The sequence below is a fragment of the Eschscholzia californica genome, unplaced genomic scaffold (assembly GCF_041429995.1).
Source record: "Eschscholzia californica isolate CP2 unplaced genomic scaffold, dmEscCali1.0.p SCAF_3, whole genome shotgun sequence".
Lineage (NCBI taxonomy): Eukaryota > Viridiplantae > Streptophyta > Magnoliopsida > Ranunculales > Papaveraceae > Eschscholzia > Eschscholzia californica.
Genome location: NW_028238420.1, coordinates 46,370,017 through 46,397,011, shown reverse-complemented (window position 1 = coordinate 46,397,011; position 26,995 = coordinate 46,370,017). Strand labels below are relative to the sequence as shown.

Below are 26,995 nucleotides of genomic sequence, written 5' to 3'. Positions count from 1 at the left end.
GCTGGTAAGCAGACAAATGGAAGTTCAAAAATACCACTAGATCAACCAAATGATATGTATTAGGTTAGTTTTTCTGCAGAAGAAGCACAGATTAGGGCAAAACCAAGGCTTCTGTCATTTGAACACGATGATAGAAGATAACTGGCTAAATTAACAGAACAAGTAACTTGGCAGAAAGCATCTTAATTTTAGATTATCACCATTTTTCAAGTGTTTATATAATGAAACAATACTTGAAAGTAAAGAAAAACAACAGAATAAGAAACAAGACTCGATAATCTAACAAAATTTGATAATGGGTGTGCTCAAAATTAAGCGTTGAGATCAACACCTGACATTGGCACGTCACCACTGATTTGATCATCGTCATCACCCTCATCTGCGTTGACAATTTTCTTTGCGAAATCCACCTTGAAATCATAGTCGGCATCCATATCATCTGTCGAGGATTTGATTGCTTTCTTCTTTTTCTTCTTCTCTGCTTTCTTCAACTTCGGATTCAGCACCCCTTCTGCTGCATAGAGTTTTTTGTTTTGCTTACTGTTAAGGGGTTTTGACTTGGTCGTGTTTGCGTCCTCTTCACTGTCCATTGGATGATCTTCACCATCTTCGCTTCCTTCAGGTTGTTCATCATCTTCAGATATTGCTTCGGGTTCATCATCCTGAGAAACACAATCAGTAAAAAAAACTCTTATATACTCACAGAATCAGGTATATGATATATCTAAAGGCAAATAACAAGAAAACGTACTATCCAGTCACTTGGTTAGGGTTGTCAATAGATCTGTTACCAGTGCAGTTAAGGGATACATGGAACTATAGGTCTGGGATCAGTTTTTGTCTAATTGTGTTCTGATATATTTACTATTCGGTATTCAATTCAACAAAGAGAAACGAGGTTTTCTTCAAAATAAAATTATGTGGAGAGAGCACAAACCTCGAGCATCTTCTCATCAAAACTCAGAGGGCGACTCGGAGGAACTTCAACATGGCTGAAATCCTCGAGTGAAACAAGGCTTCCAATGAATGAAGATTCACCCTTGTAAACTTCACTAACATTGAACTCTTTTCCAAGCTCTGTCACGATTTTTGCCTCAAAGTTCTCTCCTTGATTTCTAGTAGGAGGCATTGTGTAGTATGGGATTTTACCTGAAAAATATCAAGGATAAACCAAATAAGTGTCATACATTACACTTTGAAGCAGATACCTAGATTCAGCTTAGAGAGTCCGATCCAACCTACCCTCATTCCAATCATGGAGAACTATCTTAGCTGCAGTATCAACATCCACAGCACCACCCTTTTTAAGCTTTCCTCGAACAGAAGCCACCTTTTGTAGGAAGTCATCAACTGAATCAAAGCTTGGAATCTTGTATAGAGAAACCAACATCTTGGCTGGACAAAGTTTGAGAATCTCATTGACTGCAAAAATGATAAACCAAGTCACAAATAAGTTAACAAGTAAAATATTTCAAGAATTCTAGGTACAGTCAAATGAAAAAAAAAAGCCTATGAATTAATCCGTAAATTTATCCGTTGCCTTCTGAATTCCTTTTCAGGTTTTACCTTTTCAGATATTTGAGGATTCATTTAAAAAGTTGAAGAGAAAAATGCTAGAACGAGTGCTGGAAGAAAACTAAAGGGTTGAATTACCTGGAGCGATGGGATCTTCCAATTTCTCAATTCTTTTGCAATTCCGGAGAACTACAGATGCATCATTGTCCTCAGATTTAAGCATTACAACACCAGGGCAGTCCAAGAGTTTGACATTATTATCAAGCTGAACTTCTTGAAGGGATCGTGTAAGTCCTGGGGTAGCACCAACGTTGACGACATGGCATCTCTTTAAGCTGTTAATCAGACTACTCTTACCAACATTTGGGAGCCCAATAACACCAACCGTAATCGACTTTTTAATCTGCAAAGTACATAATTCCTCAGTTTAGTCTTTATTTTGTTAACAGTTGCTCAGAAATTGCAAAACGAGAACACGACTTCGATAATGGTGAAGAACACAAGTTTTCAGGGCAAAATTATGAACAATCTCTTACAAATAAAAGAGAAAATAAGGAGTGCCTTTTTTATCTGAATGAGTTCAAACAACTTCACAACAACCCTTTTAACCAACAGTATCACTAAAACATGAAATTACAGAAGTACCTCATGGCTTCTTGAGTAATTCTTTAGCAACTTCAAAAGAGTTTCAGCTCCCAGACAGTCACTGGTTTGTAGAATATTGCTTGGTTTGTCAGACTTAGACTTCCCACCTTTGCTCGATTTCCATCCATAATTTGACTTCTGCTCCTGGGTGCTGCACTTGAATGCAACTGATGGTAACTCCTCCCTAAGATAATTGAGCCATTTCTCAACAGCCTCCCGAGGAACAAGGTCTGCACCGGCAAAAACAGCAAAGATAATAAGGAACATAAACTAAGCCTGTGATTGCGTGGATATGCTTTTGTTTGTAGATAAACTTTCTTATAATAAGCTGCGAGAACATGATATTACTTCTTTCCAGGATGTAGGATCGAAGCTCATAGACTTCCATCACTCGTCTTACCGTTCTTAGTCTGTTAGCTAATATACTTGCACGGAAGGGCAATTGTCAACTAGCAGAAGAATTACCTATTTTGTTCAGAAGCAGTACAAGATGCTTCTCAGGACCTGCCTTCAATACCAACTTTTCCATATCGATGCAACGTGTGCCCAAAGGATCCCTTGCATCCAAAACTTCCAAAATGACATCTGATGCTTCTATGACTTTAACTAACTCCTTGTAGAAAGCCTTGTCCGAGTTATCTGTAAGCAATCAGGAAAAATCTTAACAAAAAAATCGTGAAGATGAAACCATCTCATGCCAGTCATTTCCTACACAAACATGACGCACAAATATTACCTCGACTCTTACTATGTGCTGCAGCTTCCTCCACATTAACCTTTTGTTGTTTTGATGGAGCTGTATCATAATCATTTAGCAACCCGAGTTTTCTTTTTTCTCTCTGCAATTTTCATTATGAATGACAAAGCTATTATAACAGACAAATTATATCATATTTTTTGAGATGGACACTGAATCATTCGTCACCTGCTGCGAAATTGAAATCCAAAACAAAAAATTTCTAACAAGCACAACAATAACCGAAAACAAACACAGAATGGATATTCACATTTCATCTCTACACAAAACTTCCAAAAAGCTATTAGTAGTAGATGCACTGACAACAAATTTTCAGTAATTCTGTTTCAGTATAATCACTGAACAGTATCTAATATAGGTCATGCTTGGCGAGCAAGAATGCAATGATCCTAAAAGATGTTTGGTACAAGGGAATGAACCAGAAATAACATCCCGAGAAGGAATCCTAAACCACAATCCCTTAGACTAGATAATTTAATAATCTAATGAAAAATCAAATTCTACCTATCATATTCTTGACTAAATCAGACAATATGATTACTGTGAATCACATTACGGGGTTGTCGCCTAGTAATAGCATTCTTTTCCAGCGCCCCAACCAAGGAATGAAATGTCGGTTTCGATGGAAATTTCGGTCGGTCCAAAAGTGGACACATTTCGTGGAAACGTTTCGCTCTGTGTGGAAATTTTACAAATTTCCGGAATGATAAAACAGTTTTAAAACAATTAAGTTCAGTACTAATCTACAATAAAACAATTAGTTTAGGGGGTAAATTGAGTTATTTAACTCTATTAGTACTAAAACAGTTAAGTTAGGTGCTTATCTGCAATTAAACAGTTAGTTTAGGGGGTACATTGAATTATTTTTCAGAGGTAAACCTAAAACAGTTAGCTTAGGATCCAATCTGCTATAATAGTAATAGTTAGGGGGCTAACAAAAAATAAAACATAACATACTTGTTTTGTAGTAAAAATTGTTTTCCCCTTAAATACAACCCTTAATCCCTATTTCTAAGACTTCTCAGTCGGTTTCGACTGTTCCCTCTTCCTCTCTCTTTAGATTTTCTTTCAAATCCCAAACTAAATTCCTAAAATCGAAATCTAAAGTTAAAGATCACCTAAAGAAGAGAAGAATCTCTTGAAGAACAAAATATTTGAGAAGTAGTCAAGAAAGATGAAACAAATTAACAGATAGGTAAAAGATAAACGACTAAGGTATTATATGAGTTTCTGATTTTAGAATCTTTCGAAACCCTAAACCTAAATCTCAGTTTCGAAATTTCGTATCAGATTTCGGTGGAAATTTCGTTTCGATGATGTGAATTTAGGACATGTTTCGGTCATTTCGACCGAAATATGTCGACATTTTATTCCTTGGCCCCAACATAGCCTAATAGTAGAAATTTAACACTAATTTGTGTATCAAATTCATAAAAATTATCATCAAATGCTTTAATTCAAAAGTAAAATAACGCAAGTAAACAATGATTATGGCTAAACAAAGAGAATAAATGAATACCCTCTCTTTGCGAGCTGCTTTCTTTTCCTCCAATTCCTCAAGAGCACGAGCACGACGAGCTTCAAGGGCTTTGAGCTCTTGTTCCTTGAAAGGCCAGTCATTAGGAATACCAGGATCTTTCTCTACTTTAGTTCTATGATTGAGACCTAGTTTCTTAGCTTCTTTAGCTTTCTTCTTGTGATGTTGTTTGACTCTTTTTACAATCTTGTATTTCTTCTTCAGAGAAACTCGTTTACTCTTACTCTCTATACAATATCAATCAAAGTTAGAGAGAGAAATAGAATCAACTAGTTCGTCTGAAACTATAGAAATTAAACTCATTTACTCTATATATGAAATCAAATAACGATTAGATAGAGAAATATATAAACAAGTTTTTAGTGAGTATAGAAATTTTCTTACTTTTGCTTCTCTTCGGCATCTTGATTGTGAAGTTTAGGAAGAGATGTTTGAGGTTTCGGCAGCTACTGCTGCTGCTAAAGAGGCGAACTGGTTCTAGGGTTTCAGTTTTTAAGCTTGGAATGAGAAGGGTTTAAAGAGCCGGCGCTATATGGAGGCCCCTTTACTTCTATGGGAAAACAAAAATGTAAAATTTTAGTTTTAGTCCACTTTTAGTTTTCAAAAAGAGTCCCTCACTTTTCATAAAACTAAGAATTTACCCATCTAGCTAACCACCACCACCACTACAACAGCCCCACCCTTGGTCCTAGGCTTACGAAAGTTACATTTTTTTTTATTGTTGAAGGTTTAGGAAAGTAAACTGCCGGCCCAAAACCACCCATCACACTCGAGTCTACTTTTGACTGTAAACCCCCGCTATCCGTTTCAGGTAGATCCTGCTTGTCCGCTATGATCAATCAGGACGTCCAATTGTGTGTAAACCTCCAAACAGAGGTCTATGAATAGACTCACCATTAATTAATCCGTTTAGTCTATCAATGGCCCTTATTTGTAAGCGATATGAGAAAGAAAACATTTGACTTGTTTCGAAAAGTACTTGGTTTTAGTTTTTTTTAAAGGTTACTGCTCTGAGTACATAATTTTGGCCAAATTTTTTTGCTCGCTCCAAGTCCCACACCGTTTTTTTTTTCTTAGAGGTTACTGCTCTGAGAACATAATATTTAGTCTAACAAACTACTGCCATTTCCAACAACATTTTTATTTTTCTAACCTTTCCATGTTTTCCCCAACCACTTCCTCCCACCACCATCATTTGTCTCCCTTTCATCTCTCTAACTATTTATCTTTCTCCCTCTTCTTTTTCTCTCACACTTTTGCATCTCTATGTTTGTCCCTTTTCGCTAGAACATGGAGAGAAAGGGGGAGGAGAGATAAACAATAGTAGTGTCAGGAGACAAGTGGAAAAGGGAGGAGAGAAATGGTGGGCGTAGTGGTTGGAGATAAAGAAGAAGTTTTTTGTTTTGAATTATCAGCGTGCCTCGAACCCTTAACTTCTAAAGTTGAAGATTAAACCTCTCACCACTCCAACCAAGGATTGTTGGCAATAAGATGTTGTTGAGAGAAAGAATATTTTATTCTTTGTATGTTTTTTTATCTGAATAATAATACGAATTTCATCTCTGCTACGAATCGAACATATGATCTCCGAAATTTAGGAGTACATACCTTACCAACTGAGTTATCAACATTTAAGAGTTTACAAGAAGAGTTGTTGTTTCCTTGTAAAAATTAACAAAACCCAGTTTTCCTTTTATTTTATACCCAGAAATTTTCTTCTTTCCCGAAAGCGTAGGCATTCTTTAACTATTAGTAATCTTTTAATCGAATACTTGTAATTTTACAAAACCCAGTTTTCCTTTTATCTTATACCCATAAATTTTCTTCTTTCCCGATAGCGTAGGCATTCTTTAACTATTAGTAATCTTTTAATCGAATACGTGTCTACGAAGTCTTTCTGAAAATTCTTAGAGTCTTTGAAATTTTCTAAAAAGTCATGGATTCTCAAAAAAACCTTACCCAACTGTTATATATTTTCAAGTTAATATTAGGGGTGAGCAACAGTCGATTTTTTCGGTTTTGGTTCGAGCCGAAGTCAAACCAATAAGTGGCGTTTTGAGAAAATCGTCGGCTGAAGTCGAACCGGTCATTCGACCGACCGACACAGTTCGGCTCAGTTGATCGTTTTAATCGAACACAATTTAGAGAAAATGGCAATCTAATGTTATTCATTTCATTGCATATACTGAAAATAAAAATTAAGAGTCCATCGTAGTTTTACACAATTACATATACCGAAAATAAAATTAAAAATTCATCGTACTTTCCACCATTACAAAAAAAAAAAAGTAGACGTGCTAATGCAAAATCTATCTGTTTTGAAATACCAACTAAGAATAGGTTGTGGTACATAGAAAATAAGTGAAGACTTACCCCTAAAACCTTTCAATCAACTTGTATAGGTTGTGGCTGACGAAGCCGACAACAACAACTAGGAAGGAGGACAAACAGTAGACTTGATTATGATTTTTCTAATTTGTTTTCTTTTTAGTTTACCACTTTCTAACTTTACAAAATTATTCTTTAGGGTTCGTTCGGTTTGGGCGGTTTCTAAAAACCCAAGCCGTGGTCAAAGCAAACTGATTTTAGTTGCAAGGTTTGTGGGGCGAACCGAGTCGAACGGTGATCGGCTCCAAAAACCGATCGTTGCAGTTCGACTTATAGGGTGTTTGATTTTTGCACTTATTAAGTGATTTTCACTTAATAAGTGTGGGCAGGCAATTTTAGGTCGTTTGTTTTTTCACTTAATAAGTGAATATCACTTGTAAGTGGGGTCAAAGTAAGTATAAAAGAGTAAGCTCCAACTTGGAGCTTATTTTTTTGCACTTACTTTCTAAGTGCTAAAAAGACATTTCTATCCCTACCGAATATAATAATTACCAATATAATTGTAAATAAAAAGAAAATCTTAAACAATTAATAAGTAAAAAAATCTTTTTATGACTTTATCAATGACCCTTTTCCTTCTTCACTCATCTTTCACCTAAGTTTTTCTCTTAAATTTTTTTCACATATCTTCATTAATCACGGAACCACCCAAACTCCATGATGCAACGTAAGTTCTTTCTCCTTCATAATTTTTAATTACTTGAGGTTAATATTTTCAACATAAAGTATTCATAAATCATAATTCTCTTGTATCCAAACTCGCAAGCATAATGAATTAGTATGAAATGCTAATTTGTAAATACTTTACGGTCAAAATAGACAATTTCTTATTTTTATGACATTTAGAATTAATATAAAAACAAAAATCAAGCACTTAGAAGTAATAGAAAACAAACGCCATATCACTTACAAGTGATATCACTTAGCAAGTGGTAGCACTTATAAGTGCTAACAAATCAAACACCCTCTTAGTTTGGTTTCACCGATTGATTCGGTTTTTTTTTATGAATAGATAATTCGGTTTTTGCTCAACCCTAATTAATATTGTGATTGAACTTTAAGTTTAGGATGGAGTAGTCCTAATTTTGGAGACGGAGGGGATCACAACATTGTACCCGAGAGAAAAAAAAAAAAAAAAAAAATTTGTTGAGAGTGGGATTTGAACCCACGCCCTTTCGGACCAGAACCTTAATCTGGCGCCTTAGACCAACTCGGCCATCTCAACTGGGTACCATTTTGTCTAAAGCGACTTATATAATTGCTCCAGCAAAGAACAAACTGAAAAAGATATGGGGTGAGAGAGGCTCGAACTCTCGACCTCAGGATCACTCGTATAGCTATGAGACCTACGCGCTAGCCAACTGCGCCACCACCCCTTTGTGTTTTTTGTTTTGTTTTAACTCTAATTATTCTAAGTTTAAGCAACCACACTATCTACATAGTCTCTCACCAATCCATGATATAAGAAAGTAAGAAACAAGTTATTCCTTGCATGATTTGAGAACTTGGGGTATTCGAAGAAAACTGTTTAGCCTACACAAAAGTGCCATTAATCACTACGTTGATTTGACAAAAACGTAGATCACATTATGAAAAATATGTATTAGAAAGAAACATCAGTCAGTTATAATCTACAATCTCACAACTTATCACAAAATGAATAAAATTGCATGGATAAGTTTAAAGAGGATTTTTATAATAAAATGATCCAACAACTTCACTTAAATAATAAAGGCGAAATGCCTCTTAATTGTTATTAGTGCCAAAAAGTTAATGAAGACATATCAACTCTGTTGTCAAGGGCCTAAACAAGATCATATACAACATGGGTACAAATATCCTGTGACATTCAAATGATTTTGCTCCCTCGGTCTTCAGCTGAATGTCGAAAAAATGGAAGATTTAGAGACTTCATTGTCTCAGTCGAGCTTCACGTTAGAGTACAGAAGAGTGTCTCGAGTGAGAGGCATATTGAGCAGAAAGTAGATCTACAAAAGAAAGAAAGACATTAGAACCTTGAAACTAACAAAAATTGTATACTTATCTAAACTATAATACGACCTGATAAATACATTCTTTCAGATAATTCTTTCAGATAATTCATAGAAGGATGACTCGAGCATTTCTTTTTTCAAATGAAGATCTAAAACTGTGTTTATTCAGTTTGGGGTTTCGGATCTATGTATAGTGTGTTCACAAGTTAAGTTATTGAAGTATAAACCGAGATACTAAACTATAGTTGAAGTGGAAGCTCACCCCAAGCAGAGTTGATATTAGAAGAAGGATTCCTGTAATCCAAGCAAGGGTTGTTCGAACTAGCAATGTCTCCACGATAAGAATTGGGCTTGTTTGGGAGGCTTTCTCCGCTAACAACCTCGAAGGTGTAGAAGTAAATTTCACATTCATCATCGCTTCAGATTCCAGAGAAGGTTCCCCGTTGAAGAAGATGACTCCGACGATTTGACCTGCTCAATTGAAACATCACATAGATTGCCGAGAAAGAAATATGAGTACTAGGGGAGAAAAGAGAGATATATTCAAGGGAAACATCACATGAACAGCGGAAGAAAAACAAAGTTTTGATAAAGGAGCAGTACATCCATAGCTACACCTTGTAAGATAATAGTCATGTTTAAGCAAGGAACTCATTGACTGAAGGGTTTTTTAAAGGTTTTGTATGAACAGAGATGAAAGGTTCTTTATTTAAATACAAATCATGATCTTTCGAGACCAGACACGTGACCTAACCTTTGTAAGCCCCTTGTAATGAATCAAACAGCATCCTCAGTGTAGTAAGGAAGAGCTCCATTCCGTGTTGAGCAACATCAGCGGATCCATATTGCCCTTGCAAAGCCTGTATAGCAAAAACATATTACATACATGCATGATTTATCCAGATAGAATGTTAGACCATTAGGTGAAAAGAAATAATGGGTAATTTCCTCGGGAGTAATGGCAGTTTGACATATTTAACCTAGACCACCATTAGCTAAAACTTAACATAGAACATATATAATAACTAGCAAATACTGTTCAAATTTATATGAAGCTCAGATAGTTGTGCCACAAGTTTGTGAAACCAAATCCAATTAGAGCATGGGCCTTGGCGAATTGTATAAAATATACAAATTATATCCCTTTGATTCATGTGAATATTTTGAGACGCTGTTAGGAGCAAAAAAATTAGCAAGATATTTTCAAATTACATCTTGTTTCAGGTACATACTCCCTCTCCCGCTCTTTTTGTTTCCCGCTTTCATGATATAATATTAATTATAGTTATGACCTTTCTCCCTTGGTGCTGACTGCTGGCCTAATGTAAAAAGGTTTGCATGGGTACAAGTCTCCATGGACTTCAAATGTTGTATGAGGCTCAGAAGACTTTCAAGTTCGAGCTTTCTTTTACTGTTTTCAATTGAAGATGCGTGTGTCCTTCGCAAAGGAGTGGAAATATATGCTGGTAAATTCACGCCATTCAAACTTTACTGGTCAGAAGGAGCTGTTACTCGTTTTCTGAACTGGCTCGCATTTTTGAAGGTATACCAAGCATTGACAAAAAAGGAAAAACATATATTACCTTAATACCAGTGAAGCATCCCTTTACTAACTCTGCCTGATTCTGCGTGTTTGCAGCAAAATCTTTGTGCATCTCCATTGTTGTTTTGATATTGCGGACCAGAGTAAGAAGACTTATTATGAATTCTCTGTCTGCTTTCTGCATAACAAGTACAACTTTCAAAGTAAGGATTTTAATGTTACCAATTCTGTTCCTTGCCAGCAAACTCGAAATATGGTAGACAACAATGAATTTCCAAAGTAAAGAAGACCTTTGACATATGCAGATTCAAATTAGCACCACTAGCCAAACTCATAGACAACTCCCCGCTAAATGGTTCCTGGGCATTATTAACATAGGACCCACCCAACCTTGATGCCTGCAAAAAGTAAATCATCAGTCATTACCATCATAATTAAAGTACAAATATAACATAATGAAGTTATACATAAGTGATGACTGATGAAGAAAGATGACGAACAAGATCAGTAAGTTCTTTATCTATGCAAGCTGCATCGCACTCAGACCCGAGAGAGTCGTCCAAGGAAATTACTGATACTTCATCCTCTGCGTCAATGGCACAGATTATCAAACCTTAGATGCAAGAATTAATAGTTTCCTAAAAATACTAAACAAGTGAGAAGTGTTTTTGGTGTAGGAACCAATTTTTGCTTATCTGATAATATTAGTTTTGTACAAGTACCTGGAAGTTGGACATCAGTTTTGGTTGAATCAAGTAGAACCTTCCTCTGAATGTAGCTACCGACTTTCACTTTTTCGGGGTAGTGCACCAATAGCTGATCTGCTAAAGTAAAATAATAAATAACTATGTACCATTTAGAGAAATGCCAGATTAAGATGTGTGTCAATGATCAATTAAGCAACCTTCTGTTCTAGGGACTTCAAGCATAAGAACAGCACGCGGCCTGCTGAATGGATTTGGCATCAGAATTTCATTGAGCTGCAGATACAAAAGACATTAGTAAAGCCTTCAATGTACCGATACGAAAACTCAAGGAGATTAGTAGATTAATTCATGTGAGGGATCATTGTTCTGACCTTAGATGAACTCTCAGCTGAAAGAGAAGCAGGTGGGGTAAAACCAAGCAAGACCGACACTGCAGCACTAACGTCGGATAGCAGCAATGAACCAGTCTAAGGCAACATAAAGTCAAAAACACCACCAACAATTAGTTAATCTACCCTTTTTCCCATTACATGGGAAAAAATATCATGCAAACAAACCAATCCTCTGTTTGCAAATTCACGTTTACGGATTCTCAGGTATTATAAAGAGAAAATGCACCCAATATCGCCCGAGTGGTGCTATCCCTAATTGCCTATAGCACGATCAGAGCGATGCAACTTTTTGCACTAGACTTGTACAATGGAGACATTTCAATCAGAAAATTGCAAGTGGGTAGCTACGAATCGGGTTCTGAAGTAATACGAAATTGCTTCACTTGTATAATAAAAATAGTTTTGTACTACTGGGTCAAAGAGATAATTGCATTATCTAATATCTCACCTTGTAGTGATTAACCCAAATTGTGAAAAGAGGTATTGTTTCCTACTTATATATTTAAGAACTTGAATTCAATTACTAACTAAACCTAAAACCATATTCCCACATGGGAAATTGACAAATTGAAGAACTGATGATTTTGGATCTCATTAAATAAATGGGTATATTAAAACCTAGAGTCTTCAAGCAATTTACACAGTTAATTCAGGTCGATAATATCTCAAGTCAAATAGAAAATAATACCTCAGAAGAAAGATCTGATGAATGAGTACGAAGAAAAGTTTGAGTTGAACTATCAAGGAATAAGATCGAACCACTGTTTTCGGCCTAGATCAAAATCCAACAAAAGGAACTTTTATTAAATTGTTATTAAGCTTATAAGATGAGGATTATTTATTGTATTGAAGTTGAAACGGGGAGAGAAAACTAACCCTAATTTGTAGGGAGATGAGGGATATGAAGATCAAGAGAGAAAGCTTGCTGGAGAAACGAAAACCCATTTTTTTGCTTCTGAATTCTAGAGAGAGAGAGATAACTTACAAATCGCTCACACCCGCAAGTTAGAGGGAAAAAGAGGGAAAGCAGAAAAATCTAGTTTTTGTTTCGATCAGGAGATGACCCTCGTAATTTCCTTTTATTTACATTTATACCCTTCTCGTTGGCTCGACTGTTATTTTTGTTATGAGGGAATGGGTGTAAGGCCCAAAATTAGGCCCAAAATAAGTTTTTTGTTGGGGAGTCCCCTGTTTAAAAAGCACTTCATACAAACAAGTTTGACCTAACGATAAAGCTAACGCCGTCAGATCACCATCATCTTTCTTCTTCTTAAGGAAGGAAACTCAATTTGTGCTTTTAGGGAGTAAAGTTCAAGTTTTGATTGTTAAAATTCAAGTTGGGTCGAACCATATCGATAGTCTAACTTTATTTCGACATGGTCAAATCGAACTTAAGTTATGTTTCTTTTTTAAGCTTCCACGAGTGAATTTGGTGAGATCGTGCCGATGAGCAACTCAAATTCGCCAAGATGTCATCGAATTCAACTCCACCAAGTTTAGGGGGTTGAATTCTGTATGTCCATGTCAATCATGTCTACATCAATTCAGCTCGAGGACACCAAGATTAATTCCAGTACCAAAGATAGACTACTGGAGATGAGTGTTGGAGATGATTTAAGTTTGAGAGATAAAAATAACTAATGTGGTGACATAAACCCTCAAATAGAGTTTTCATACCCATTGCAAGGTGAGACTGGTCGATTTGTTTGTGAGGGGCCTTTCAACAAAAATGGGAAGGCCCTGTAAATTCCCAAAGGCAAATGGGTCGTGTTGAAGTTCAGAAGTTGTTTGTGCTCCGAGCAACATCGGGTGAAAGCTAAGTAGTGTGACATGTTAACACTCCAAGGTACATCGACTAGACACAACCAATACGTAATATCTTCTATATTGGTTTTCGACTCAACTCCTTTCAAAATATTTATATTGATAGTTTCAGCTTTTTTTTTTCTTGTAGTAAGAGAGACTAGTACTAGCAGTGATAAACAACATGTAATTTTAAAATAATGATGCAAATATATGTCAACAAATTATTTAAGTGAGAAAAATAAAATAAAATATAGCATCCAACTAATTAATTTGAGATATTCCAGCTGGTTCTGTATTGCAATTCCATCTAAATTAGTCAAATTATTTGAACTAGACAACTAACATTACCCTTCAAAAATTATATTAGTAAATCTACTCTACTATCGATTAAATCAAATGCAGTACTAACAAGAAATGGAGCAGTCGGCTGTTAATAAGAGTTTAATACATTGTTCAATTAAAGGAAGGATTAAGGACATGACCCATGAATAATACCACCCGGTTTGTGTCGTCTCTGATTATGAACATGAAAGGATGATCAGCTACAAAGTTCACTCGAGGTACTGGTTTAGGTGGCGGCCTCGCCCACAGCACCCCTCCAAGTGCAAAAGAAGCGGCAGCTTTAGTTCCTTGCTCATCAACTTCAACAAAGCATTTGTGTATGGCTGTGGATATGAAAAGATGTCCTACTGGAGGACTATCCAACATCTTAGTCAGGTCTGCTTTCTCTGGGTCGAAAGGCAAATCTAGACCCAAGCCATCCTTTAGAACTTTTGATAGTTCAATGTCAAATAAGATCTTAAATTTTGGAACCCGAAATTCTCCCATTATAACCTTTTGTTTTGGAAGATGACATTCCAAGAAACCTGATTCGGAATCCACCTTTTGAATCAAATCGTCAAGTCCGTCTCGCTCGTTAGGTAAGAATATATACATAGAAAGGCGTTGTTTTTGACAATTGGTGGCTTGTTTGTAAGGAAGTTTGAGGACTTTAAAGCTATCGAAACAAGAAACATATTGATCTCCGGAGCTAGTCATGAAAGGGACTTTAACTACTGAGGTTCCATTCAGGAGATAGAAGTTTGATTCCTTTGTTTTTGATGGATTAAACTGATATTTCTCCCATGAACCTTTGAAATAAAGTGCATTCGCCAATACTATCTTTGTGTGTTCATTGATAGCTCCGCCCGGAAGTAAATTTCTGATTAGGCCTTTTGTGTTCTCCTCAGCCCATTCGTTCACCTTTTTTGTCACTTCTTTCGCCTGAGTTTCGAAATCGACAGTTTCAGCTTTAGCTCTATAGATTGAAGAAGCAGTTTCTTTGAAAGAAGGTTTTAGAGTGCATGAACCATCAACCCAAACCCCACTTACGAACGAGAGAACAGGTGCGCCTCCGTTTGCTTTCCCGGTGACAGAGTCCACCGAGTTAAAGATTTCAGAAACATAAGTGTTAAGATTATTGAGATTTTTGCGTTTGAGAAAACCCAAAAGTTGTTTTAAGGTTTGACCATCTGATCCAGAAGCTAATAAGGATAGAGCAGAGTAGATTGAAAAAGGAGAGAATACAAAGTTGTTATCTTTAGCCTCATTCAACCAGATATGCTTAACCAGTTTTCTCCAAGAAGATGAATTTGTTTGAGTAGTAGCTCTCTTTCTCTTCATGGGTAATTGTTGCATGTTTTCACAATCCAATTCCATTAATTACTACTGCCTTGTAGTTTGTAATCAAAGCAGGCTAACATGAAACAGTAAGCCCTAACTATTTTATTTGATGAAAATAGCTCAAGGAGAGAATGAGAGAGAATGATGAGGGAAGAAGACTAAATAGAGAAAGAGAGATATGAAGAGGATTAAAACCAAGCACGTACCTCTTTCTGAATGCAATTTCTAACTTTTACCTTTATTAAATAGAAACCGAATCTGCTGTTGCCATTGATTTGGAAGCAGCTAATCTAAATAGAATTCTAATACAATTAGGAATATTAAGATGACTTATTTTCCAAGACAGATTAGTATCATATTAGGAAACTGTTTATATTTTTTATGAACTTCCAAATTAACCGGTTTACATGAGAGATAAGTTTGGTTGTGTAATGTATTTTCCAAAACACAAATCATGTAATTCAACTCAAATACAAACAACAAGCTACATAGGATGTATGTATAGAGTAATTTGACTCAAAATAGAAGGGTATTAATGTACAATATCCCTAAAATCGTCATCGTGTAATTATAATAGATCTGGCAGGTCATAAAATCGTCACTAAATGTACAATATCCCTAAAATAATTTCGTCCCTTATTTTTCTCGTTTTGTCTACTTTTTCTCCCTCTTTTTCTTTGTCTTCAAGCTACGGCTTTTTCACTTCTACGGTTCTACTCCAACGGGCGAAACCTAAACCTAGTTTAGTACTAAGGTTTGATATTTTCTTCTACGCCTTAACATTCTCAATTGATATACTCAAATTCTTTTCTTCTGTTTTGATTCAATTTACATGAAGATGATTTTATATCGGCCGTTGTATGTGATTTTTGTCATACTCCCATAAAAAATGGATAGTAAGATTTATCCCTCTCATAACCAACTTATTTGCTTATTGTAATTGATTTTATATTTATGATTCCCTTAACTTTAGAAAGTGAGCCCCTATTTTTTTGGATTAATTCTGTTTTGGCCCCCAATTGTGTTCGATAGTTCGTTTTGGCCCCAAAAGGTTAATTTTTTTTACCAAATTATCCCCGGAGATCAAAATAGAATTATTTGCGAAAAAATGATTAAGACACAAAAGCCACATCACCTATTTCTTTCTCCTCCACTTCACCTTATCTCTCCTACACTTCACCTTATCTCTCCTCCATAGGGGTGGGAATCGGTCCGGACCGGTCGGTATCGGACTCTAACTTCATCGAACCGGTCGACTCGGACATAAACTGTTGGTGACCACCTATTTACTCGGGCGGACTCGGACGGTCACTCTCAAGAATTCTTTGTCCATTGACCGTCCAAGACCGTTTATTTTACCGGTCCAGTCGGACACCGGACGGTCTCGGTCCGGACTTTCCAATAAATTTACTTAATTCAGAACTTTATTTTTATTACCACAAACAAAATTACTTACAAATGGAGATGTTTAGCCAAGAATCAAAAGTAAATATAAAAAAGAAAAAACATAGTTGATCATCATTTGACAAGATATAATTAAGCCATTCACTAATGTTTGGTCTTCCAGAGGACTATATGACTATAGCCAACGATCATCATATATTTATATGTCTATAAAATTCAACGGTCAACTTCTAAAAATGAGGACAGTTTAGTCGGTCAACCTATTCGGTCACTCGTACCGGTCGGTCAGCGGTCGGTCCTTCGACATAAAATTTTGACCGTGACCGTCCGCCAATTCTTTCGGACCGGTCGGACACTGACCGTTATGACCATCGGGTGTCCGTGGACACTTTTTATCTCGGTCGAACGGGTCGGATAGCGGTCTTCCGGATCTTTTTCCCACCCCTACTCCTCCATCACACCACCTCATCTCCACCTCAACTTTCTTCTCCAACAATTGGTCGCCGACCGGAATTTTTACCCAAAAAAAGAAAATTATCTTCTCTCTCTTCTTCTTCTTCCTTCCTCTCTCTATCTCTCATTTCTCTCTCTCTCTCTGACTCTCTCTCTCTCTCTTTTTTCTCCTTTCTCTCTCTCCTTCTCTCATTTCTCTATCTAAAACCTCCGGTAAAGGGGTTTCCTTCACTGGAGGTTTGCTTCAACAGACCTTCAAGGCTTGTTGAAGAAATGCTTCAACAGACCTCCGACGAAGGAAGCCCCTTCGTCGGAGGTCTTAGAGAGATAAACGAGAGAAAGGAGAGAGAGAGATAGAGAGAGAAGCAAAGAGAGAAAGGAAGAAGAAGAAGAAGAAGAAGAGAGAGGAAAGAAGAAGAAGAAGAGAAGATAATTTATTTATTTTTAGGTTAAAGGTGGCCGGCCGGCTGGAATTTTTATTCCGGCCGGCGACCAATTTCTAGAGAAGAAAGGTGAGGTGGAGAGGATGTGGTGTGATGGAGGAGAGATAAAGTGAAGTGGAGGAGAGATAAGGTGAAGTGGAGGAGAAAGAAATAGGTGATGTGGCTTTTGTGTCTTTATCTTTTTATTTTTCGCAAATAATTCTATTTTGACCCCCGAGGATAATGTGGTAAAAGATTTGACCCTTTGGGGTCAAAACGAACTGCCAGACACAATTGGGGGCCAAAACGGTGAGTTGGTCACAATATGGGGGCCAAAACGGAATTAACCCATTTTTCTTTGTAAATGCTATTTGGCTCGAAAATAGGTGGCGAAAACCAACAACACCACTATTGCCGAGAAACTGTTAACTGGACGTCAATAGCTTCTTTCAGGAACAGGTTTCATGGTCATCGTCCCCGGTCCCCACACACCCTATTTTTATTTTTTTTGTTGAAGACCCACATACCCTACTTACATTATTAGAAGAAGATGGGGTGTGAAGTTGATAAGAACCTCCAGGTCTTACTCAAGGCCAGCCAAAGATAAACGTAATACTAACAGAAAACTTTATTAATAACTTCAAGATAATATCCCTAACTACTATGAACTCGACCATATATATAGGCTATCACCGGACAATTTAGACTCCAACTAGGACTTCTAATTAGACTTCAACTATGACTCAATATTTAGAAATATAGAAATATAGAAACTCCTAAATTACTTAGAAACTCTAAGATATAGAAACTCTCAATATTAAGTAACTATAAAGTACCTTCTAAAATATAGAAACTCCTAATTTTAAATATAGAGAATATGTTTCTCTATCAGAAGCAGAGATTATAGTGAGAGAGATTAAGCATTTTAGAGAGAAGAGATAAAGGACGCATAAGCAATTCGACTGGTGAGTGGGAATAAAACATGACTTGGTCAAACAAAATTAACCAAGTCAGTGGGCGCGTTGGAACAATCCCACTTTGATTAAAGCTCAACCTCGGGAGAATAAGTTTCGCCGGCCGAAGGAAAAGAAGGAAAGAAAGGAAGTCTTATCTTTGTCGGCGGGCGGTAGCATGTCCTTTAGAGGAATGAGAATCAATCTGGTATAAAGGGTGTTAGCATTTTTACCGGTACGAATCCAACAAAAATCCTGATTGTTTTTAAGTGTCCACAACTTTTAAGATGAAATTTTCTCGGATTTTATAGAAACTAATTCCTTGAGGGAAGCAAGACATGAAAATTAGACTATTTCACAGAGGTATTATGTGGAGAATTAAAACTAGAGGCGGAACCAAAAATTCCCCAAATTAAAAATTGAAGTCAACAAAAAGTAATTTTTTATATTAAGAACACACGATAAACTTTTCAATCTTCATCTAATATCATATGATTTTTAACTCATGTTACATAAATTCATATACTAATTGGTACTTCGAAAAATGAGAAATTTGTACGAGGTCAAACTTTCAATACTTGCATGATAATGGTTATATTAAGAAATTACTTTCTGAAATATATTATCACTGGCGGATCAATAACTTTGTTATCTAAATTCATAATATATTGCATATTATAATCATGATGTATCAATGTCATTCAAATGTAATGACTATTGATGCTCAATCTCAAAAATAAGAAACATAACTCTGTTATCCTCGTGTTTGGATTATGAAGGCAATTGATAATTTGACATGTGTTTGACTAGTGTAAGAAAAATAAATTTAAGAAAAAGAGATATAGTTTAAAGAATGAAGATTTCTTTTAGGAAATAAGAAACCAAACAAACACTTAAAAATCAAAGTTGTGAGTTACACAAAAAAGGCTAAAAATAAAGCCAATTGGGTTAGATCTAGTGACTGGATCCAAGGGGGTACAAGGAGGTGTTGTTGCACCCATGGATCCTCCGGAAATATTTTGCAAGTAGTAGTCAATACAAAATTGAAAGCCTTTAGCTACAAACTTTCGGCTATCCGATAGTTCATAACTAAAAAAAATAAATTCTTTAGTTATGACTGAGGTCGTAGCAAAATGCCATTATATTCATACAATATATGCTATATCAGTATTATTAACTTCATCAGAATAATTATATTGCATATACAATAACACAAATATAGAGATGAAATTCGTAGATACTACTTGCAACGTGGTTCGTTTAAAAAAAAAGACAATAATTTTCTAAAAGTAATTTAAAGTGCTTCGTTCCGGCTTGGTTTAATGATGGCAGAGAGCGGTTAAAATACCTTTGTTATGTTGCTGAAAAAGGTAATTTTGGTCGTGATGTATACCTTTGTTAACAGAGGTTGGAATGGTGATTTCTCAAATTTAGATGAGATTGGAGCTCTTGCAAGCACATTAGTGGAAACTAAAAGAGATTAACTATATCATTTAGTTTAGTTGCTTATCACTTTAACACTAACTTTGCAACTGCATTCGTTGAAAATTTTTTTTCATTTACGAAGTTAGTCAAGATATGCTTAAAAAGTAAGATGAGTAACCAGTGGTTAAATGATAGTTTAGTAGTCTTTATTGGAAAAACAAGTTTTTAGTGAAATTGAAATTAAGACAATTTTGCGAACATTTCAAAACATGAATGTTCGAAGAGGTCTGTTGCGTTTGTAATTCTTGATGTATATATCATTAAGGGAATATAATTTTTTTGTTAATTACTATGTTTGCCAATTTTTTTTTTTTTTTTTTTTTTAGTATTGACTACAATGATCATTACAAAGGCATTGATACAATGTGATAAACACGATAACTGCTAAATTATTACTGGTCTAAAAGTCCAACGAAATTAATAACCTAAAGTCTGACGAAATTAAATGACCTAAAACGCAACAAAATTAAATGTCCTAAAATCCAACGAAATTAAATGACCTAAAGCCCAACGAAATGATTTGAGTTATAATTTTGCACCTATAAGTCCATCAGTCCCTTATCACATTTAATAATCGTGCCATCTTACCAAAGCCAGGCAAGTAGACTTTGATAGACATTTGATGGATATTTATTAATTTAATATTATTATTGTTGTTTAATCACATGAAACAATATATTTGTACTGACATTTCAAATATATATTTTCCGACTTCTGAAAAATATCCGTAAATATTTGTGGACACTGATAGACATTTGGTTGATATTTATTATTTTGTACTACTATTGTTTTATCATATGAAATAAAATATTTTTATTAATGTTTCAAAAATATATTTTTTGACTTTCGTATTCATTCGTAGATATCTTTGGACAATTTAAGAAATTGATGGGCAATTAGTGGATATTTGATTATTTAATACTAGCGACATTTTGGATTTTGATTACATGGACAAAATGTGTCTTGTTTTTTAAAGACAAATGTGACTCCAAATTTGTTCCAAATCCTTCATAAAATCCACCAAAATTGTGAAGTCTATCAAAATCCGCGAAACATTTTGTCTATAATTGGACGTCACTGACATTCGGAGATTTGCAAATGTCCAGATGATGCCTCAGACATTCACAGACTCTCAAATATCTGGATTAGAATGTCTCGAACATTCGGAGACTCTCAAATGTTTGGGTTTGAATGGCAGACAATCGTAAACTTACAAATATACGAGCTATATTATAGATTACAGAATTTTAAATTACAATTGTATTTGTTTGCACTCTGCCCCATTTGGTATAGTTGTTGTAAAATGACTTGTCAACCCATATAGCATAGGTAGAAAAGGTTCTCATAAATTAGTGCACTGATTTTATATGTTTGTTTTTTTTTATGAAGATTTTATATGTTTCTTAGTAGTTGGAAGTACCCTTAAAAAGTTAAAAGTAGAGTCAGGCCGACAAGTAAATAAGGTCAAAATCCAGTAATTGTGGATCCAAATTTGTCTCAGAGCTCCTGAATTTTACAATATTCCTAAAAACATCCTTGGACAGTGAGATGATGTTAGATGATTTTAAAGGGGAAACTAAAGTAGGTGGACTTAACCTCTGAGGTATTACAATAGTAGGGATTTCTTTTCTTTTTTAATTTGGTGATCAAACTCCAAATCTCCTCTAGATCGCGTGTTATCTTCTATGATGAATGGGACTGTTTTATCAAATTGTAACTTCAGTTTCTTTTATCGGAAAATGCTTAGTTTAATCTATCAAAAATGTGTAACATGGTTGTAGATCCCGATGATCGTTACAGTTAAAGTCAGATGTACATTCCAAATAAACCACTTGTAACACTAATAAAGACGTAAACAACAACCCTTGGTTAGAGTGGTAAGAGGTATAATTTTCCACCTAGAGGTCAAGGGTTGGTAAGAGGTATAATTTTCCACCTAGAGGTCAAGGGTTCGAGGCACATGCGGAACTATTAAAAAAAACACCAATAAAAACGTACAAGTAGATTATACTATGTTGTAGTTTTGGTGATTTTGACGAAGAATCAATACTTTAGACCATTCACTCAAAAGTATTTGTTGGACCCCAACCAGTTTTCATGATAATTTGAGAAACATATGAAATGTAATATATTATATATACATGTTAGGTAATATTAATATTCAAATTTGTAGTTTATCCACATCTCTTAACTGTCCGGTAGAGAATTAAAAGTAGTACTACATAATATAACACAAATTTTGTTTTATTTGAATATTTGGATAGTCAGTCGTGACATAGTCGGATACCATATGCTACAATATATCACTAGTTACAACAATCAACAAAACTCCCAAGATCCATTAAATTAGTTGAACAGTACGAACTACAAAGTCATATTAAGTAGTTATATCTCAAGAATAATTTTTTTTTTCTCTTTTAGAAGTTATAAAGAACAGATATGTCTTTTAGCATGTTGAGTAGTGTGAGTAGTGTCCAAAGAAAGAAGAGATGAAAGAAGGTAAAAGTTTAGAAAAAGAAAAGCAAGAAGAAAATATAAATACGCTGAAAGAAGGTAAAAGTTCAACAACAAAAAAAAGAAAAGAAAATATAAATACTATTTTGACCCAAAATTTTGGATGAATCACACGCCGGAAGTTGACGTAATAGACTCTCATTAATACGGCTATGCGAAGAGAGAACTACACGAGAGCAAATGACAGAGGAAAGAGGAAAAATAATGTTATGGAAAGACAAAGCACAAGAAGTTAGAAGCCATTAAAAGCAGATAAATTAGATAGAAAATGGGGAAAACACCCTTAACGTACTAAAAAAGTTTCAGTAGTCATTCATCATCACATACTGTTATAACAAAAGAAGTTAAAGATGCAGCACCACACTAATGATCATGGGGACCCTCATGCAATCCAATCAATGAGATGTTTTTCAAAAAAAAAAATCCAATCAATGAGACAACTTCTGGGACTCTCTCTCTCTCTAGCTAGATGTATGTCTAGAAAGAGAAAGTCAAAGAAAGTTTTAGTGAGATATATGGTTGAGAATATGATGCTTTGCTTTCTGTTGATGATCAAATTCCATATTAATAGATGGTGCAAGTGCTCTGGGGCATCCAGTTATGGTTGGTGGCATATAGTATTAAGGTCTACCTGATTTGACCCAATTAACTTAACAAAATAGAATCGCCATGTTAATCCCAAAATCTACGTGTTCGTATTTTGTGGTTTCGAATCTTCATGTTGTTCACCCCCACCTCCAATCGAGACCACTACTTCAAACTACTTAACTACATGTGGCAACCACTTTCGACCACAACCACGTTTGACCACCACCGTTTATTTTGCTTTTCTTGTCTTCCTCTTGTTCTCTCATCCTTTTGTTATAGAGAAAAGAAAAAAAAATAATCTCCTTAACAAAGAGAAAACTTGGGGAGAAATAGGAGAAAGATAGAGAAACATCAAAATAAAAGTAATGGTTGTGGTCAGAGGTGTTTGTAGTCGGAAGTGATTGTGTTCGAATGTTATTGATGTAGATTGTGATGTAAAACACATACATTTTAGTTTTACATTTGCCATTCTTACGATACCCTTTAGGTTAATTTCGGTCTAACGATATTGACCCAAAGTCTCTATGCCCCCAACCATAACTTGATGTCCTAGAGCACCCACCTAATATATACTCTATACCATTACTTTCCAACTTAGGGCTTCTCATAAGTCAAAAGAATTCTCTCAACAATAAAAAAGAAATAGTCAAAGAATTATAGAGAGAAGGAGAAAGAGAAATGAGATTTCTTGGAGAAACAGCCAAGGCAGAAAAAGCCACCACCGCCATGACTATTACCACAAACTTCTCTCATAATTCTCCTTTCTAATTATATATCAACCACCTGCTTTATCTTTGATCAAAGATTCTTTCTTCACCAAATAACATCACAAAATTATACCCCTTACTGGCTTACTTTACCATATACTATAATAATATCATGTCAATGTTAATTAAGTTATCTTGGTCTTCCTTGTCCTTGCCTACAAAATGTGATTCAAATTTCAAAACTAGCTCCACTCTCTCTCTGGTCTCTTGTTCCTTGTCTTGTTTAGCCTTTTGGTGGTGAAACTAGTACATGGATATTGATCTCTTGTTTGTTCTTGGGGGGTGGGTATTGTTTCATTGGTCTTAATTGCATGGCATCAATTGATCATCAAACTAATTTCTCATCAAAAGCATTAACTTCATCAATATTGCTTCTACTCTGCTTATTTCTTAGCCTTATCTTCATCATCCATCTTTCCAACAACTCCATTGTCATGGCCGATCAACCGAAGATCAACACATCCATGACTTCTTCTTCTTCTTCTTCTTCTTCTTCTTCTTCTTCTTCTTCCTCATATATATTACCTACAAGGAGATCACTATCAAAACAAGATCAGTATAGTAGTAATAGTAGCATGAAGATGGATCCCCATCAAGAACATACAAAGAACTCTAAGACTTCATCACATTCTTCTACTAAAAATGAGTTTGAAGAAAGTAAACATGAAGTCCCCAGTGGTCCTAATCCCATCTCCAACAGGTAGGTTGAAAAAATATCATTACCACCACCATCACAATCACAAGTGTGTTTCAATCTTGGTCATTTGACTAGAGTTGATGAAAGAATTTGTATCTGGTGAAAGTAATTACTTTGGTTGACAGTAACCCGTATGTTTCGTTACTAAAAAAAATCTGAGTTCGAATCTTACTGTTTAGAAAAATCATAAACATCATTAATATATTATTTGTCACACAATCATGGTATTTTTCTTCTTCCTCTTCTATCTTCTTTGTCTAGATCAATATGTAAATATAGCAAGAGAGATTTGATAGTCTTGTTTTACTTGTATTTACTTATTTATAAAAATACTTTTATGGTTTTCTTTATTTGTTGTTTTAATGATCTTTTCAAAGAGAAAAGATGCATTTGGAGATCGCCCACTCCTATAGGTGTAAAGAGGTACCTTAAATGTTCTGTTTTTTTTATCTTCATGTACCTATACCAATTTGGAGATAGACATTTCCAACATTTTTATCTTCATTTTCTTCACCATCACCACCACCGCCCATCTATCTCTCTCTCTCCCTCCCTCCCTCCGTTCTGTCCTCCCCACCCCTTCTCTCTCTGTCCGACCAAATAGGACTTCTTTTGTAGACGGTAGATAAGGGAGGATATATAGAAAGGATAGAACAATTATAGTGTTTAATCTGGGTTTATACGTATATAAAAAAAAACTAAATGTACGTTCTTAACTGAAATATGTTACGCCAACCACTGGTAGCCAAGTTCGTCAGTGCATATACTCTCCAATGCAGAGGTCCCACGAAGTGCAAATTCAGAATTATTGAATTTGGGTATAGATAAAGTAGTTTATGTAAGCTTTAGGCTATTTAATTCGTCAGGCTATAAGTCATTTAATTCGCCGAGCTTCAGGCTCTGTAGTATTTTGACAGTTGTCGTGCTTATCTCATCGTCTCAATATATCAATTTTTGTAACGAATAACGTAGATCGTAGTCGATTTCTAAAAAAAAAACATTAATATGTTACAGACTGATTTATAAGAAGTGTCCTAAAAGATGAGTCCCTTTACAACCAATAGATGTCCCTATAGAAGCATCCTTATAGATTTTTGGTCTTTACCATTATTTGACAATATTGGAATCAGATCCTCGCTTAACATTAGTTTTTTTTCGTTGAAAAAAAATGCATTAAACTTTAAAGTAGCTTACAATAAACTAAGTAGAAAAACAAATTTACATAAATGAGGAATCGCATAGTATAACTTTGATTTGTAAAGCATTCTTCATTCTGTATCTTACAAGTCTGACAACTCATCTTGAGAATGATATGCAATTTGATCTTGGGAATCCTCCTGGTTGATTGAAAGATGAAGCTTGTACCTAACTTCCTGTAACATTGAAGATGGATTAAACAGACACCCAAAGTTCCAATAAGAAACAAGGATGTCTGCAAGAAGGAACCAATAAATTTTTAACTTCCCATTTGTTTTTTGAATGTATACGAGTAATAATTAATAGAAAGAACAATAGATATCCAGAGGTCTTCTTCAAATTGGTTACATACATCAATTTCAACGTAAAATGAAAAAACAAAAAGGAAGTTAATTTTTTTTCTTAAAATTTACGATTTTTGTTTCGAATTGTTGTGATTTATCAATTTAAAATTTTCGTCAAATGTTGTTGGTAAATTAGAAAAAGATGGATAAGAGAAAAAACTATGAGAAACAAAAATACGTTGGTAAGCATAACATCAAAAAGGTATAAGAGATTGAAGATAAAAGAGAAACAATAAGGATAAAGGTTTAAAATTTTCAAATTGGTTACATACATCAATTTTAACGTAAAATGAAAAAACAAAAGGGAAGTTAAATTTTTTTTTTTAAATTTACGATTTTTGTTTCAAATTGTTGTGATTTATCAATTTAAAATTTTCTACAAATATTGTTGGTAAATTAGAAAAAGATGGATAACAGAAAAAACTATGATAAACAAAAATACGTTGGTAAGCATAACATCGAAAAGGTATAAGAGATTGAAGATAAAAGAAAAACAATGAGGATAAAGGTATATTTGTACTTTTAAGTGTAAAAAAAGGAAGGTTTCCCTAATATCCAATTAAAAAAGGGGCATCCCTAATTGGACGTTAGGGGTGAGCGGGTATCACTAAATACCCTTTGTTTTAATGATCTTTTCACAGAGAGAAAAGATGCATTTGGAGATTGCCCATTCCTATAGGTTTAAATGTTTTGTTTTTTGATCTTCATGTACCTGTACCTATACCAATGGGTAGATACACATTTCCAACATAGCCCCCCTCATTTTTTTCCTCTTCCCGAAAACACATTCCTCATCTTTATCTTCATTTTCTTCACACTCACTACCACTTATCTGATGTTCTTCGGGTTATGATTCGATGTCACTTTATCTATGTCTTGCTTTGATTAACACAAATCCCCTGTTGAAGTAGGGTCTCTAAGTTATAGAGAGATAGACAATAAACGGATTCTGACTTATCAGTAATCCTTGTTTCGGATTATCCGAGATAGACAATAAGTATTATGGAGTCGATGCGAGAATAAATTCTCTTCCCTTACGACATTTTACAACCCGTAACAGTACCAACAGTTAGGGTGGATGCCTTCGGGATACAACGAATATCCTTTCAGAATTTAAGATGGTACTTCTGTATTCTGAAAGCGTGCGAACATTCGTAAATAATATGAGCTCTTGGGCTGAAGCAAATAGATCTTCTAGACACTTGAATATTATAGCTTCACTGAT

General features: G+C 35.1%; 2 protein-coding genes, 2 non-coding genes and 1 pseudogene across 6 annotated transcripts; all 5 read right to left on the bottom strand.

Annotated features, from left to right (window-relative positions):
* Positions 1–167: 167 nt before the first annotated feature.
* Positions 168–5,480, bottom strand: LOC147550900 (guanine nucleotide-binding protein-like NSN1). Its single transcript, XM_086665336.1, has 9 exons — positions 4,839–5,480; positions 4,437–4,681; positions 2,897–2,999; positions 2,626–2,799; positions 2,161–2,390; positions 1,654–1,918; positions 1,243–1,422; positions 938–1,149; positions 168–662 (listed from the first exon to the last, which is right to left on the bottom strand). Exons 1-9 carry the CDS (start codon positions 4,855–4,857, stop codon positions 312–314), a joined length of 1,779 nt encoding a protein of 592 aa, XP_086521462.1. The 5' UTR covers positions 4,858–5,480; the 3' UTR covers positions 168–311.
* Positions 5,481–7,986: 2,506 nt separating this feature from the next.
* TRNAL-AAG (transfer RNA leucine (anticodon AAG)) lies at positions 7,987–8,067 on the bottom strand. Its single transcript has one exon. It is a non-coding gene; the product is annotated as a tRNA-Leu (tRNA).
* A 65-nt stretch (positions 8,068–8,132) lies between these two features.
* On the bottom strand, positions 8,133–8,218 carry TRNAM-CAU (transfer RNA methionine (anticodon CAU)). The gene is given in 2 exon segments: positions 8,133–8,168; positions 8,181–8,218. It is a non-coding gene; the product is annotated as a tRNA-Met (tRNA).
* Positions 8,219–8,517: 299 nt separating this feature from the next.
* On the bottom strand, positions 8,518–12,544 carry LOC147550897 (uncharacterized). Of its 2 annotated transcripts, none has more exons than XM_086669898.1 (11): positions 12,355–12,544; positions 12,167–12,250; positions 11,458–11,553; positions 11,284–11,359; positions 11,102–11,203; positions 10,880–10,965; positions 10,670–10,777; positions 10,420–10,557; positions 9,591–9,696; positions 9,099–9,307; positions 8,518–8,830 (listed from the first exon to the last, which is right to left on the bottom strand). In XM_086669898.1, exons 1-11 carry the CDS (start codon positions 12,421–12,423, stop codon positions 8,762–8,764), a joined length of 1,143 nt encoding a protein of 380 aa, XP_086526024.1. In that variant the 5' UTR covers positions 12,424–12,544; the 3' UTR covers positions 8,518–8,761. The 2 variants fall into 2 exon arrangements, with proteins under 2 accessions (XP_086526024.1, XP_086526025.1); XM_086669899.1 differs by having other exon boundaries at positions 11,102–11,200.
* A 1,025-nt stretch (positions 12,545–13,569) lies between these two features.
* On the bottom strand, positions 13,570–15,160 carry LOC147550896 (serpin-Z2B pseudogene; annotated as a pseudogene). Its single transcript, XR_015238044.1, has one exon. The product of XR_015238044.1 is annotated as a serpin-Z2B pseudogene (transcript).
* Positions 15,161–26,995: the final 11,835 nt, after the last annotated feature.

Bases quoted from the DNA above. Each gene is read 5' to 3' on its own strand.
- LOC147550900 (XM_086665336.1), bottom strand. The intron at 1,919-2,160 runs GTACTTCTGTAA...TGTACTTTGCAG, and splicing joins ATTACTCAAGAAGCCATGAG to ATTAAAAAGTCGATTACGGT. The intron at 663-937 runs GTTTGTGCTCTC...TGTGTTTCTCAG, and splicing joins TTGATGAGAAGATGCTCGAG to GATGATGAACCCGAAGCAAT.
- LOC147550897 (XM_086669898.1), bottom strand. From the start codon at position 12,423: ATGGGTTTTCGTTTCTCCAGCAAGCTTTCTCTCTTGATCTTCATATCC. The intron at 9,308-9,590 runs GTTAGGTCACGT...TCAATTGAGCAG, and splicing joins ATTACAAGGGGCTTACAAAG to GTCAAATCGTCGGAGTCATC. The intron at 8,831-9,098 runs GTGAGCTTCCAC...TTTCTTTTGTAG, and splicing joins TAATATCAACTCTGCTTGGG to ATCTACTTTCTGCTCAATAT.